The following is a 15,217-nucleotide window of genomic DNA, read 5'->3' as shown; positions in this document are numbered from 1 at the left end:
GCTCCTCCTCCGGCGGCTCCCGGGCAACGCCGGAAGTCACGGCGCGCACCTGCCAAAGCGCCCCGGCGGGAAACCGTTCCCCAATCGGACGCGGCCGCCCGGCTCTCCCGCGGGCTGGGGCGGCTCCGGGCGCGGCCGCCGCTAAGGGGCGGGCCGGCGGGGAGCGCGAAGCGCGCGCCGGGCTTGAGATGCAGCCTTGCTGGCGATGCCGGCGTGGTGTGGCCGGCCTGTCACCAGCTCGGACTCTCTGGTTCCCACTCCGGCTTATAAACTAGTTGCTGTCCTGCGTGTCGGGAGCCTTGCACAAGCCTGGCCCCGGGCCGGCGCCAGGACACACCCACGGCCCTGTGCTCGGACGGATGCGAGGGGAACGAGCCTTCCTCAAAGCCCGGAGAAAGCCGAGGCGGGCGCGTTTATTGGAAGACCGGGACCATTTTCATAAAGGTGGACAGTTGAGCTTGGAGGACCCAAAGGACCCCCGAGGACGCTTGGGCCGATCTGCGGAGCTCAGGCCCTCGCAGGGTGAAGATAAGCCAGATAGAGGACCCGCTGCTGGCCGGCCTCTGCTGGCGGAGACAGAGGATAAACACTGCTCAGCTCGAGGTGCTAGGCGCTCAGGGCGTGTCGGCACGCCGCCGGGACGCCGGGGGCGGGGCTACGTCGGGGGAGAGGCTAGAAGCTGTCCATCCCACCGCGGACGGAACGCGAAAACCCTGTGCTGCGCGCAGACCGGATCACTGTGCGGTACACCGCGGGGTCGGACAGACGAAGGGCGAGCGCCCGGAAGCGGCCCGTTGGCGGCTGGAGGAGCCATGGCTGCTGTGGCTCTGCGTTCGGCCGTGCGCACTCTCAGCCCGCTAAACTGGTGAGTGCGAACGCCTGTCGGATTGTGTGGCACTCGAGGCGCGCAAGGGTCTCCGTTCTTGCCAGGGTCTCGTCGCATTCCCAGCCCAGACTGGAAGCCCCCAAATACGATTTGTCAGAGACGAGCTAGTTAGCTGATCGTGCCTCATCCAATGGGTGACTAACGAATACTATGGCGAGTAGATGGGACGTTCCTGCTCAAGTACTCTGCTATGAACGGGGAATGTTGTAAGATCTCCCACATTGAATTTACTGTTACATTCAGTACATTCATATGCCCCAGGACTGGGGGACATCGTAACTATTGTTTTTGCTCCTCCCTCTTTTCCTATTGGTGGGGTAGAATGATATATTTGTTTAAAAAGCAGCCGGTGAAAACTCTGGAGCACAGTGCTACCCTGCCAACAACATGGGGTCGCCATGAATCCCAATTATCTTGGTGACAACTTTGTTTTTGGCTTGTACCTTTCAGGCTTTTGGGGATTCGGCAGACTCAGGTTAGAGACACCCACCAGCGAGCATCTTTGTTGTCCTTCATGGAACTTATTCCAATGAGGTAAAGGCAACCTGTTGGGGGAGGGCCCTTGGTTGATGATGTGCACCTGTAGGTCATTGCAGAGTCCAGACCCCTAGTGAGCCTATAGGTCATACTAGAACTGTCCCACAGGGCTTCAAAGGAGGTTTGGAGCCTCAGTTTTCTTCCTTCAAGCAGACAGCTGACTTTGGAACAGCTGACCTTAGTTAGCTGCCAGGTGTTTAACCTACCGTGCCACTAGGGCTCATTATGAACAAAACAAGACTAATCCGTATTATTAATTCGTTATTAAGAGATTGTGTGTTTTGAAAGATGCAGCATGAAGTTGTGTTTCTCCAGGAGCATCCTGTTTCCTGCCCATTCTCACACCGTGATGAGGGAATGGAAAGGTGCTAGTATTAAAGGTCTCTCCCCCTGAGGCTCTGGATACTTTGTGGGGCCTTGACTCACTGAAACTCAGACTTGAAGCTAAAGGACTTGATTATTTTGCAGAGTAAATTATGACCCTGGGAGATGAGTTTCTAAGAAGATTGAATCAGAGTTTTGACAGTGTTCTAGGAGGGGGACATTTGTTATGAAAACCCCAAAAATAACTAAGGGTAGTGTCTACTACATGCCAGTTAAAGCATTTTTTTTACAAGTCACAAATCCACTTAAAATGTGAACAATAAGCTGATAATTCAGTTTGTTCTTTTTCCACTTTTCAGTGCAATCACAAGGCACACCCCTACTTTAGCACCCTACTTTAGCACTTCATCTCATTGATACTAAGATGGGAAGTGGGGAATGAAACTAAAAGGTATTGGAAACAAGGGGAGGAAGTGGGATGAGTGGTGGTTACATTGTGGAGATGACAATCAATGACATGAAACAAAATGTGTGTGTATTGCTGAATGGACAACTGATCTGCTTTGTAATCCCCCAACTGTCAATTTAAAAAAAAATGGAATTTTTCCATGAACTTTTTGAAGCCCCCTTTTACTGGACATGAAAGTTTCCATGTCTTCCCTGACTTTGACAGTACTTGCTCACACAGTTTTCACAAGAGCTCTAGAGTGGAAGTAATCAGCTGCATTGTTTGTCACCTCCTCCCCATTCCCAGCTCCTCCCTCTAGTGAAGAGCTCAGTACCAGCTAGGGGGCAGTTCATAGACTATGGTGTCTCTCAGTGTGTTCATGTGACTGAGAAGGAAAATATTTTAACATACGCTTTATGTATTAGAGCAGAACCTCTTCGAAAGAAGAAGAAGATAGACCCTAAAAAAGACCAAGCAGCCAAGGATCGTTTAAAGAAGAGGATCCGACGACTGGAAAAAGCTAGCCAAGAGCTAATTCCCATTGAAGATTTTATTACGCCCGTGAAGTTTTTAGATAAAGCCAGGTAAGGATTCTCCTCTAGGGTTCAGGCCCTCCAGGCAGAGGAATTCTACGGACTCCAAGTAGTTCTGGCATTAGTTTAAGCCAGTGATGGGAAAAGGTCTAGAGGCTTGGGCTGACATGGCCCTTACCTGAGCCCTATTGTTCTACTTTTAGGAGTGTTGCTAGTTGGTGCTCTTGAACGGCTGAAGGCGGGAAAGAAGGAAGCACAGATAATTGTTTTATGATAAGTCCAGGTCACATGATGTGGGCGACTCCATTTCTGCATTGTTCTAAGGTGCATGCTACTTTCTGGCATGGGGAATCTTGATGGCTGACTTAAGCAGTACTGCTGTCTTGATTTTGCAGCCCTTGTCTACTGCAAACACCATGTTGTGGGACTTTGTCTGATTTCCTCTGGCTTCACAAGAGGATGGAGAATCAAACTCAAAATCAGCCCAAGGTGGATTCCTGTGAAGTGGAAGTCAGATATGCCTCCACCCTACAATCTTCTTTGCCCTATTCTTAACACCAACCTTCCCTCCCACAGCACTCTCTGCTTCACATCTGGCTTTGATAATCCATTGCAGTGGCCATACAGAACTCATAATACCACCCACAATTATGGGGTTTATTAGGGAAGTGAATAGGTTACAATTCACGATCAAAACCAACTCAGGATGCAGCAGTTTCCCTATCAGGAATGCTGCTTCTTTGCTGCACTGAGACACTCCTTACTCTCTAGCTTTCAGCCTTTGGCCTCTTAGCTTCTGTCCTGCTCTGGCAAATGTTACAAAGCTTTTTTAGCCTAAAGGGCACAGTCAGTTTCCTGTGTTTAGACACTCACCTTTACTCAGTAAGTTGGCCTAGAGCCCACAGCTGCTCTGTCTGTCTGTGTAACGATCTCTACTAACCCTGTTTTTCTAGGTAGGGATCTTGTTATGCCCAGAATTTGGGGTCCCCAAAGACCACCCAGGAGCCGTGTACCAATGCAAATACATAAGGGTTGTTTAATCAAGCTCGAGCCAGGTCTCTAACCTTATCCGACATTTCGGAATAGGGAAAGAGCCCCAAATTCATTGTCTGCAGGGTTTTTATAGAGTTTTCAAACAGCTCAGGTTTCTCAGCTTTACAATCTTTGGATTGGTTAACAATTGGCAAACTGTAAGATGTTACAGTTTAATTGGTCAGGACTGGTGGTCTTTGTTCTTAGGCTAGGGTAAAGGAAAACATCTGGCCCCTGGCCTTGAGCTGCCTGGCTATTTATACATATATCATTTTGTTGGAGCTAGAGGACGTGTTCAGGCTAATGTACAGAATGGAGATTGACCTTGTCTCTGGAGGGAACTAAAAACTGAGGCCTTGTCTATTTAAAATGCTTTCCTGAGCCTGACTAGAGTTTAGTCAAGCAGTCTCTAGGTAGGTAAAATCAGTTTGGTCCTTACAATCTCATGTTCCACTCTTATGCTCTTTCTACTTAATAGCCCTGGGGTCATCTGTTCCTACTTCTGAGATGGCTCCTTTAAACCTAGCTGGGTGGCAAAACTAACCAATCCCAGCCTTAGAGTCCTGTACACCTTGTTTGCATGGTCCCACCTAATCACTTGGTGGGAATTAAGACTTTGGATAGAAAAGCTATAGCAAGTAAATTCAAGGTACCACACCCCTCATGATGGTAGAAGGCCTTTCGCCTCTAGCCTTCTAATGCAAATGCTCCCAATTAAGAATCTGGTGGGCTTGTGCTGTATGCAGGGCTAGCAGTTCTTGGATCTTGTGCTTGCTACTTCCATGTAGGAAATGCATACCATTTATAAAGTAGCACTTGGTCGTGTCTGTGGAAGGTGTCAGGTGCTCTTTGTGACATGCCAGGCTTACTTGACTCCCTGGAATTTTGCTGTTCATTTGTTGGGGTCCCGCCTCGACAGAAGAGTGGTTGCATGAAGTAGGGAGATCTGGCAGCAAAAGAGAAAGAAAAAAGACACAAAGAAGACAGACACAAACTTGATGCAAGTGGAAAGGCAGGCTGGTCTGCAAACATTGTATTGCCTTGCATTGCATGCAGCACTCACTCACCTCAGTCTTTTATTTTCTTTTTTCAAGGAGGGATTTTTCACAAAGGAAGGATGTGATTATTCAGATAAGATTAATCATTCAAACCAGGACACAATGATTCACAGGAACAAATTTTAAAATATACATCACAGTTGTCTCAGGGATATTTTTAGCACTTTATCTCTAATGGGTAAAGGTGAAAAAGATTTAAAAGGTCATAGAAGGCTTAAAAGTAGGGTTTTTGAAGGGAGTCAAGCTGTCTTTGTATATTTTGCAAACAAAAGCTCATGCTTTTGTTTGTGAGCATGATCTCAAACACCTAGCGTCATTTATCAACTAATAATTCTTCTTTACTCTTACAATTCTAGGGTAGATGAGAGATGAGTCTCAACCTTTCTAAGAAGGTGAGGTCTCGCCTCCACATTCCTTTTCTTTCGGGATTCTACATCTAAATGCTATATCACATTTCCCTATACTTCCAGGAGGAAGGAGAGCATCTGGGTTATATACCCAGAGGCAGTTTGAGGGGGCTGCCCTATTGTCCTCTAATCAATACTCCTAGAATTTACCAATCTACTTTATTTAGAAACCTTGAGTAAAAAACCTTTTTTGTCATACTCCCAATATACCTGTTCCTGGCCTTTCTGAGTCCTCTGAGGAGACTTTTTACTGTCTCGGCTTTAGAGGGGTTTTGGTCCCATTGTTGTATATGGACATCAAAAGCTCATGCTTCAGGTTTATATCAAGATGCAGTTCTGACATGCATCCCAGGTGGCTATTGCTTGTTGCTCAAAAAGATTTGTTCCCAGGACCCTACGCACTGTCAACACAGTGGAGACATTAAGAAAGGCACATAAGAAACCATTTTCTCAGAAGCTTCAAGTATTGGAGTTAGAAGCATAGAATGAACAATAAGACCAAAGAAAATTATACAAAGGTAGCCCAGTGAGTTCGCAAAATCCTATGAACCCAGGACTTCAGGGGGTTACTTTCTTGGCCCTCAGGGTCCATGGCTTGCAATCCTGAGGAGGGGCCCCGGGATTGGATTTTCATCCATCTTGTCACAGGACCACAGCTTCTCAGTGCTTGCATATGTCGTCCCCGACATTCATCTTCTTAATAAACCCAAAGGCAAACCCATTGCCATCAAGTCGATGGAGATTCATATACAGGGTTCCCGAAGCTCATATTTCTCAAGGAGCAGCTGGTGGGTTTAAACCGCCAATCTTGTCCAGTGCTTCTCCCACAGTGCCACCAGGACTCCTTATCTTATAGAATAGCATTTTACTTTTCTCTAAAGGCCATCTTTGCCTGGGGTAGAGGAAGGCCTGCCATCATCTCTCATGGCATCACTGTTTCTGGTCTCCACCTAAAGCGAATAGCTCTCGGTCTTCGGTTAGAATCAGAATGAATTCACTTGAGCTTCCCAGTGTCAGTCACAACTGCTGCCACATGCAACGTTTCATTCCTCAGTGTGTCCCAAATATCTCTTTTGTTCCCCCAAGGGCCTTGTCTGCACTAGTGGGAATGCCCGAGTTACATGCACAGGCACAGACACTCCTGCAAGCCAGCCCCAGGCTTGCCAGCATCACCTCTTGAACTTGTGTGTCCACAGACAGCGGCCTCAGGTGGAGCTCCCCTTTGAGGAGGCTGAGCGGCGAGCACTGCTTCTGAAGAAGTGGTCCCTGTACAGGCAGCGGGAGCATGAGCTGGAGAGGGACGCCATCCGGTCCCTGCTTGAGGCCCAGCAGGAAGCTCTCCAGGAGCTGCACCTCACATCCCCAGAGCTCCACGCTGAAGCCATCAAGCGGGACCCCAGCCTGTTCCCCTTTGAGAGGGAAGGGCCGCATCACACACCCCCAGTTCCTAATTATCAGCCCCCTGAAGGCAAGTATAATGATGTCACCAAGATCTACACCCAGGTGGAATTCAAGAGATAGAGGGCAGGGCATGCTGACCCGGAGAGCCACAGTGACTAAGGGGGCTCAAGTCTGCTTTTCACAGAAGGCATTGTACTGTTAATAAATACAAGTTTACGCCCAAGCGTCTGTGTCTGCTATTAGAATCCAAAAGAATTCACCTGAGGATCCTTGGAGGTGAGAGGTGCTTACTTCTTGGCCAGGTACTAGGAAGAGGACTAAGACCTTGGCCACTCCCCTCAAGTGGAGAAAAAATAAAACCCACCATCATTGGGTCAATTCCAATGCACAGCGACCCTCTATAGGGTTCCTGAGAGCAGATGACCCCCAACCAGCAGCTGGTGTGTCTGAATGAACCACTCACCTTTCAGTTAGCAGTCCCTAAGTGAAGGACAGGGAAACTTACAGTTGTGTGATAAAACCCCATTGGTGGGAGACACGAAGTATACAATTTATACTTTTCCATATAGCTTATGCATGTGGAGGTAAAGGAGCCATAGGGCTTTGTCAATTGACCAGGGGTGCAGGGCAACAGATGAGGACACAGAGAGGCATGTTGTCAACAGAGCCACTTTGGAATTGATCTGGAGAGGGTGGAGTAAGCTAGGGATACACTTATGAAGGAAGGGGAGGTGTCCGAAGGGCAGCACCCTGACTGGGTAAAGGTTCACTTTTGTTTTAAAAACTTACCAGTCCTGAATAAAAAAATTTTCCCAAGGATTCTAAGTCTGCAGTAGCCTGCCTACTGCTCTGCCCCTCCTTCAGGACATTCTTCACACCCCAGCCCAAGACCTGGAAGAACTGAGTCCACATACCTAATCCCAGCTTCCAAGTACTGGTGGCCCCTGCCCATGGGTGCACCTTGTTGCTCAGCCTCTTTGCCTTGTCTCCTCTTACAGGTCTGGGTTCAGAGGCTGAGGCTTTCTCCGATTTCCTTGCGTAAGATACTGCCTGCTATCGGCAACTGACAGAAGTGCTTTTTGTCCATTACATAGTTGAACTATTTCAGCAGATCATTCCCAGGAGTTTATTTTGAACTCTATTTTGAAATAAAAGTCCACACAGAAATGTACAGAGGTCCTGTGTACCATATCTCCAATCACCTCCAACATTCACACCTTCCACAGATCTATATAGGATCAGTACCTGGAAACGCATTAATATAGTCCAGAAGTCAGGCCAAGAATGCTCCTTCTTAAACTAGGCTCGACTCTACAGAAGACGGAGAGCCTATGGTTGCCTTAGAACAGGGGGAGGGAATGTCTGGCCCTCGGTGTGCATAATGTTCATTAAATCATTTGGTCTGGCCCTGCCAAGGCAACTGCAGTTCTAGCCATCACATTGTTGTTAAGTGCCATCAAGTCAGCTTTGGCTCATAGTGACCCCGTATAAGGGTTTCAAAGGGGCGGCAGGTGAACTTGAACCACTGACCCTGTGGTTTAAACTGACTGCAGTTCAGTGCATTAACCTGCTGTAGCACACCAGGACTCCAGCAAACATTTGGGGTGAGTTAATCGAATGTTTAGCCAAATATAAGAAGCTTATTTTTAAGTTGATAATTTTGAGTGACCCACAAATGATGTTAATAAATTTTGGCAGAAAAAAGATTACCCACCTCTGGCTTAGCAAATAAGGACTTCCCTCGGAGTCCAGATGTGGCGCTGCAGGTTAATGTGATGGACTGCAAGATCAGTCTGAAACGCAAAGTTGGCGTTTCAAGCTCACCAGCCACTCCTCGGACACCTTATACAGGGTTGCTGAGTTGGAACTGACTACACGGCATTTAACAACAACCCCATGATGTGGGGACACAGGCCTGGCTCTTCTTTATACTGGCTTCTGCTGGTGGCATTAGTGTGGTGCTGTTGGATAAGCACTGAATTGCTAACCACAAGGTTGTGGTTCAAACTCACCAGATGCTCCTTGGAAACCCTACACAGGGTTGCTGTGAGTCAGAACCAACTTGACAGTATTTAACAATTACTGGTGGCACTGAAGGTAAGTGTTGGGCTAATTGCAAGGTTGGCAGTTCAAGCCCATGGGCAGTTCTGTAGAAGAAAGATAAGGTTGTCTGTTCCCATAGATTTACAATCTTGGGAACCCTGTATAGGGTTCACTATGAGTCAGAATCAACTCAATGGCAGTAGGTTTTTTTGTTTTGTTTTGTTTTGTTTTTCAGCTCTTGAAATATGAGCACAAATCCTACCATCGCCATCCCCATCCATCATGCTTCTTGTTAAATGTCAAGTTGGTTTGTTTAGACATAGGGAATAATCCTGGAGGTGTACAGAAAACACCGAAGATGAAGAAAAATTTCATTCTTCCATTGATGTGGGCCCGTTTTTAAAAGTTGGGATTATTTTGACCCAAAGAATGAAATGAGAGAGTGTTTGACCTGCCTAAAGTGACCTGGACAGAGCCCAGCCTCAAGGGAGACAAGCAGCAACAGTGGGTCATGCTGACAAGGAACAGAGCAAGGACAGCACACTGCAAAATCACTACCAAACAGGACTTCTTGTTGGCTCATATACATACAAGGTGGCTTCAAAAAGGTCATGGAAAAATGGAATTCAGACAATGGATTTTTCCATGACCTTTTTGTAGCCTCCTTGTAGTGCTATATTTTTACACATTTTCCCATGTACTTAAGCCTTCTCTTGTTTTATTGAACACAATTTTATATTTCCTTTATTGAATTCTTACATGTATTTATTTCACTTATGTCACTGCATGGTTTGCTTTTATTCTTAGAAATTTTATTTTGTTGTTCAAAAACATCTTTTATAAACATCTACAAAAGTGTAAGCATGCAACATTTTTTATACAGTCCCAAGCACAACATGTGGATTTAATTTTCAGCCTCTAATTGGAATCAAATGTGTGAAACAGCTCTTAATACAGTCTACATTTTCAAAAACAGACTAGGAGAAATTTGGGGGGCAAGATAATCTAGATTCCATGTTTTTGAAGCCAACAATCCAAAAGCCATTTTATGTGAAGCTGTGTGTTGTGAGGCTGTGTACCTTGTTTTAAAACCAGCATCTCCTCCAAGGGGTCTAGCTCTGAGCTTAGGAGAGGAGAGCTGGCCCAGAGATATAGGTAAGCCCTTCCCAAAATCCCACCGACCTCCTGGGCACCAGCCACACCCACCTACATCAGCTGAGAAATGAAGGAGGGGCGACAACGTGAGCTTCATGCTTCCCAGACTAGTGGCTAGCAATGTCTGGGTCACTAAGCCCAGGATGTGGTGGGTGTGGTGGTGAAGATGGTTGCATTTGGAGTCATTTCCAACTGTATAAGGTGTCCAAAGCTACAAACCTTTACAGGAGCAGAAAGCCTTATCTTTCTCCTTCAGAGATACTGGTAGAGTCGAGCTGCTGACCTTGTGGTTAGCAGCCCAGCTCGTGATCCACTACCAGGGCTCCTTCAAGCCCAGGATGTGGTGGCCTGTTTTTGAAGGATCATATGGAGATCACAATACCAATCACATTCACAGCAGCAGCACAATGTAGCTACCTGATTTTGGTCTGCCCAGATGTCCACACAAGTCAAGGGTTTCCTGGGCATTCTAGATGCCAGGCCTGCCATCTCCCAGGCTGCTGTTGCAGGCAGGCTGTGAGACACTGTTTGCCTGTCCAGACTCTCTGGAAGGGGTGCTCCAGTCTCTGAAAGTGTCATGCAGTGAGGCCCCCTAGATGCAGGTGAGGGCTGGAACAGGTGGGGCTGGAGACGTCATGCTCCATGTTACAGGTTAGGTGGAGCTCCCAGGGACCCACTACCACATGGAGGTCACAGTCCTGCTAAAGGAACCAGAAGCAGCAGCAGAGGCAGCATTCAGGCAGGCAAGGGAGCTCCTCAGTTGTCCTGGGCCAGAGGGAGGTGCCAGTCTGCAGGGGGGCTCTGTCTCAGCACCCACACCAGGGTGTGCTTCCGTGTAGCCTGGACTCGAGCCCGTTCACTCTCACAGAGGGATCGCTATACAAATGAGACGCCCCAGTCACACTTTCGCCTCGTGGCAGGACCTTGGTGGCCCTAAGTGTTCACACATGCCCCCGATAGCCCCTCCTCCTAGTATCCCACACACAGGCAAAGAAACAAGAGCACAGAATACACAGTGTTCTGCAACTTGGTTGCTTCCCGTAACCATCTTGGCAAAAGTTCCATATTAGCGCACATAGATCTAGACCATTCTTTTTCACAAAGTTACTGTGAAAAATTGATATGTAAGTCATCATCATTTATATGGACTTGAGAACCTCTTATGGGCCTCAAGGCTTTCTGGCTCCTGTTTGCCTAAAGAGTCAGAGGCTAAGCTGGAGACTGGAGATGCTGACCTGAGAAGACACAAACTTCTGAAAAGAGTGACTATGGGAATCTGTGGGGAGGAACAGTGGTCTGAAGGAAGATGAGGTAAGACACACATTGCCAGGGTTCCTTGGAAGATTGAGGAAGCAGTCATGCAACAGGCTCCACTCTTCACACGGGAACCTGTCTCTATCCCAACACACTGCTAGAGTTTGATCCCATTCTGAGCAACCCTTTCAAGAACCAAGCACATGGGCAGTGTCAGCACACAAGGGTGGGCACTATGTTGTTACACGTTCATCTTTTCCGCATGCCTCTTTGCCCTCTCTTCCCTAAGCATTCTTGTCTCAGATAGAATGAAAAACAGCATCCTGGTTTCCACATTTGCAAGTCTGTTCCAAAATGATTACATACACGAATGAATAGAACTGAAGTTGCTGAAGTTCTGCTGATTCCCCTTCCCCTGGGCACTCCCTACCAGGTTTGTACCCTCACTGGTTCTCTCCAGCCACACTCCCACGCAGGCCCGAGGCACCTGCTAGAGTGAGGATGCCAGGAGGACAAGGGCTGTTCTCTTCACTCCCGTCACCCCAAGAACACCCATCATGAGGTTAGTAAGTGATACTTACCAGCTGAATGAATGGACAGCTAAACCCACCTTCTCACTGGTATCCCTGCCCCTCCATTCTCTCCACACCTTGGCAGGCAAAGGGATTTTTAAAGATAGAAATCAAACCAAGCATGCTTCCCAGCACACTTTCAGAATGGAATCTAAACTCCTTCTTCAGGCTCATTAGCTCCTGGTAGCTTTCCAACCTCATCCTCTTCCTCTGCTGCCCACCCTCTCCCTGCTTCCAGGCACTACGGCCTCCTTTCTGTCCCTTAGTCATGTCATCTAGGGTTGTGTGATGGCTAAACCCACTGCTGTTCAGTCTATTTTGACTCATAGAGGCCCTGTAGGACACAGCAGAAATGCCCCATAAGGTTTCCGTGACTGTAAATCTTTATGAAAGCAGGCATTAAAGTAGGCAACCTCATCTTTCTCTGGGCTGCTAACTGCAAGATCAGTGGTGAAGGCTGCCCTGAGTAATTTAGGGCTCAAACAACAGTACTCCCTCCAATGCCCAGCTAGCTGACACCCCGAACACTTGTAGGCGTCCCCTACTCCCTCTCCACGCCGCTGTACAACCCCTCCAAGCAAGTCTCCTTCATTGTCCTTAAACGCCATCTGGAAGTTGGGATATCTACTCTTGGTATTTCTCACATGGAAGGAAGTTCAAGGAGAGGATGGATCCCCTAGACCTCCTCCCCACGGGGTTCCTGGGCCTGGGAAGAGGGAAGGACATGGAGAATGCAGATAGATATATTCATGCCCACCGGGTTCCAGCGACGTGACCCTACTGGCCAGCCGTTCTCATCCGAACCCCGGGCGCACCTGGGCCTCGGCGCTCCGGCGCTCCTCCCAGTCGCGGCAGTTGACCAGGTCGCGGCGCCACTGCTCGCAAGCCGGTCGCTCGCCATGGACGTAGTAATAGTGCAGGCGGTGCCGGGCGCTGCAGCATAGTTTCCATTCGGCGCGGTAGGCCTCGCAGGGCCGCGGAGGCTGAGATGACAAGCGGGGCCTGAGCGGGACCGGAAGCGCGTCCCCATCCCGCGAGGGCCCGGTTCCGGTGGTCCCCTGGGCCCACGAGACCGCTGTGGACCTAAGATACCAAACACACTTACCTGCCAGCTATTATCTTCAGACATATCTATGAAGTCCACCAAACTCGCCTCCTCAGTCCGACAGCCAATGGATATGAAAGAAAGCCGGAAGTCGCGCGACGGACAAAGAAAAGAACCAATGAGTTTCCAGATACAGTGGTTCTGACTCGTCCACCTCCTTAACAGAAGTCCGGATTGGGCAGCCAATAAACTTTGGGGCCGTGAGCGAGTGTGCGGTTGGAGTTCAGAAGAGTAGAGATTCTGAGTTTCCCTGATACTACAGCCTACGGAGCTGGGTAGCACAGCCAGCCACGCTAAGTTGGCTGTTTATGAAGCCACCCGGTTCAGACCAGTTACTTTTTACAGCTTCATTATTTTCGTCCATCTCAAAGGTCTAGTTAATTTTCCTAAGCACACACTGAGTAGCAACTTCATGCCAGGTCCTGAAATAGTAGTGGTCTCGCCCTGCACAACCACACAAGAGACGCAGATGAACTCATAAAATAACGAGTTGAATCAGGATAGTATGGGGTGAGGGTGGGGGATGCAGGACATCGAATGATCTTACGGAGGGATGCAACCGTCTGGTCAAAGACAGGGAGACTGTTGTGTCTGGCAGGAGCATGAAATGGGAGAGGGGGCTTGTGTGTCTGCTAAGAACATAGCTGTTTTGAGGGCATGGAGAGAAATGTTTACAAACAGGTAAGGAAGCAATAAAGGCAAAATAAAGTAGCAGCCAATAAGTCCACACCAACTTCCTCCAATGCCTTCTATCTGGATGCTGCAACTATTTTCTGAAGATAGAATCCCAGTGAAGTTGTAGATCCTCATCTAGTGAGACTAGGTCAGGCTAACTGGAGAGGGGGTCCAGAAGGCTAGTTTTACTAGAGGCCCTTCCGTTGAGGTGACTGGTCCATTGGCCACAGTTGGAGTGGTACTGTCTACAGAGTCTACAGACCATGACTTCTGCTCCAGGTGACCTCACTATGAATATCTTTAATGCTTTCACCAGAAGGCCCAACAACTGAGTTTATGCACTGACCCAGGCAGGGGCGTGTTCTCCACACTGCCATCAAAGAGCAGGTGGAACTACACATCTGCATACACAATACTTGTGTATTGCTTGTTGTTGGCTCCAACTTGTGGCAACCCTATATAGAGGTTTCGAGGCTTTCAATCGTCTTTGGAGCAGAAAGCCTCATCTTTCTACAGTGAAGTGGCTGGTGGATTCGAACCACTGACCTTGTGGTTTTCAGATGAAAAACATTCAGGGCCAGAGCTTATTGTAACATTCTTCATTATGTACTGAGTTACCATTTGTTAGCTGACCCTGCCATAGAGGGTGCCCACTTCTGCTAGGGAAACTGAAGTCCCCTTAATGAAGGGTAAGATAGGTGTGGTCATTTGTCCCCTACTCCTGCTCCACTGTGGAGACAGTTTGGGCATAGGGTCAAGCCCTGATTATTGACATTTGTTAATACAAGTTTGCTCTGGGGAACCCTAGGTAGAATCTGAAGCCTCATCTTTTTCTCTTCTGAGTGTTGTTGAAACCATGTCCAAAGACTTCCGCCTATAAGCAGGACCTCTCTGGGCCTCACCATCCCTATTCCAGGGGTCAGAGATGCTCATTTCTCCAGGAAAACCCCCAGAGGGCCAATTCTCTCATAGTGGGATGGAAAGTGGGACACCTGTAAGCAGACCATATTCCTTCCTTGTCAGTGGTAACCTATCCATGTTATTGTTACTTAAGCAAATACTGAGAGGCAGTCCAGAGCTTAGTCATTGACTGTTTTTATTTGAAATTCTTGCTTTTGAATTGTTTTCAAAGAATAGAAGACATTAAAGCAATTGAACTAGAGTGCCAAAAGACCTCATGTTTTAATAAAGTAGCTCTCAGGCCAAATGAATACTAAACAGAAATAAAGGCAGACCAACAGAACTGTGGATAATTTAATACAGTAAAATTGAAGGGGGGAGAGAGTTGGTAGAAGAGAGAAGAGCTTATCTTTAGCATTTATTTATTCTAATAATTCACATTTGTGCTTCCACTTGAAGTTGTTTTACTAGATATACAACAGGTTCAATCAGGAGCCACAGTTACTTACAAATGACACCAAAATAAAAGTGGGCAACATGTTCAAATTAAGTTTTCCTTCTGAGGAATAGTACTTAAAAAAAAATAAATTAGAAACACCCTTTCTCAAAATACTGAAAATTACAGCCAGAGGAGTGAATTTTCTAGGCCAAAGGCAATGACTCAGACAACTGACCTGGAATAAACAAAAAAAGCTAAGTAAAAAACCAGAAAGGGCCACCTCAGGTTAGACAAGGTATTCTCTCCATAGGTTTTATCAGGGACGAGGGAATTCTGTTCTGAGCCACTGGAAACCCCGAAAAGGACTGAGCAGAGTGGCTGAGGTGGGGAACCACTACTGAAACTCAGAGACAGCTTCTCTTTCCTAAAACCAAACACAAAACTACAA

General features: G+C 47.5%; 2 protein-coding genes across 2 annotated transcripts; one reads left to right on the top strand and one right to left on the bottom strand.

Moving 5' to 3' along the window:
* The first annotated feature begins 812 nt into the window (after positions 1-812).
* Positions 813-6,746, top strand: MRPL40 (mitochondrial ribosomal protein L40). The gene is made up of 4 exons (XM_006875835.1): positions 813-865; positions 1,337-1,420; positions 2,621-2,779; positions 6,422-6,746. Exons 1-4 carry the CDS (start codon positions 813-815, stop codon positions 6,744-6,746), a joined length of 621 nt encoding a protein of 206 aa, XP_006875897.1.
* A 3,834-nt stretch (positions 6,747-10,580) lies between these two features.
* LOC102815433 (chromosome unknown open reading frame, human C22orf39) lies at positions 10,581-12,779 on the bottom strand. Its single transcript, XM_006875849.1, has 3 exons — positions 12,756-12,779; positions 12,466-12,633; positions 10,581-10,700 (listed from the first exon to the last, which is right to left on the bottom strand). The coding sequence occupies exons 1-3, from the start codon at positions 12,777-12,779 to the stop codon at positions 10,581-10,583; spliced, it is 312 nt and encodes a 103-aa protein (XP_006875911.1).
* Between the last annotated feature and the right edge of the window lie 2,438 nt (positions 12,780-15,217).

The sequence above is a fragment of the Chrysochloris asiatica genome, unplaced genomic scaffold, assembly GCF_000296735.1.
Source record: "Chrysochloris asiatica unplaced genomic scaffold, ChrAsi1.0 scaffold00340, whole genome shotgun sequence".
Classification (NCBI taxonomy): domain Eukaryota; kingdom Metazoa; phylum Chordata; class Mammalia; order Afrosoricida; family Chrysochloridae; genus Chrysochloris; species Chrysochloris asiatica.
The sequence above is the reverse complement of the archived record's forward strand: the minus strand, read 5'-3'. Positions and strand labels throughout refer to the sequence as shown.

Excerpts from the sequence above, each read along its gene's own strand:
- LOC102815433 (XM_006875849.1), bottom strand. The coding sequence starts at position 12,779 with ATGTCTGAAGATAATAGCTGGCAG. Across the intron at positions 12,634-12,755 it reads CTGAAGATAATAGCTGGCAG|CCTCCGCGGCCCTGCGAGGC; the intron begins GTAAGTGTGTTT and ends TTGTCATCTCAG. Across the intron at positions 10,701-12,465 it reads GCCGGAGCGCCGAGGCCCAG|CGATCCCTCTGTGAGAGTGA; the intron begins GTGCGCCCGGGG and ends TCATTTGTATAG.
- MRPL40 (XM_006875835.1), top strand. The coding sequence starts at position 813 with ATGGCTGCTGTGGCTCTGCGTTCGGCCGTGCGCACTCTCAGCCCGCTA. Across the intron at positions 866-1,336 it reads ACTCTCAGCCCGCTAAACTG|GCTTTTGGGGATTCGGCAGA; the intron begins GTGAGTGCGAAC and ends TGTACCTTTCAG. Across the intron at positions 1,421-2,620 it reads ATGGAACTTATTCCAATGAG|AGCAGAACCTCTTCGAAAGA; the intron begins GTAAAGGCAACC and ends TTTATGTATTAG.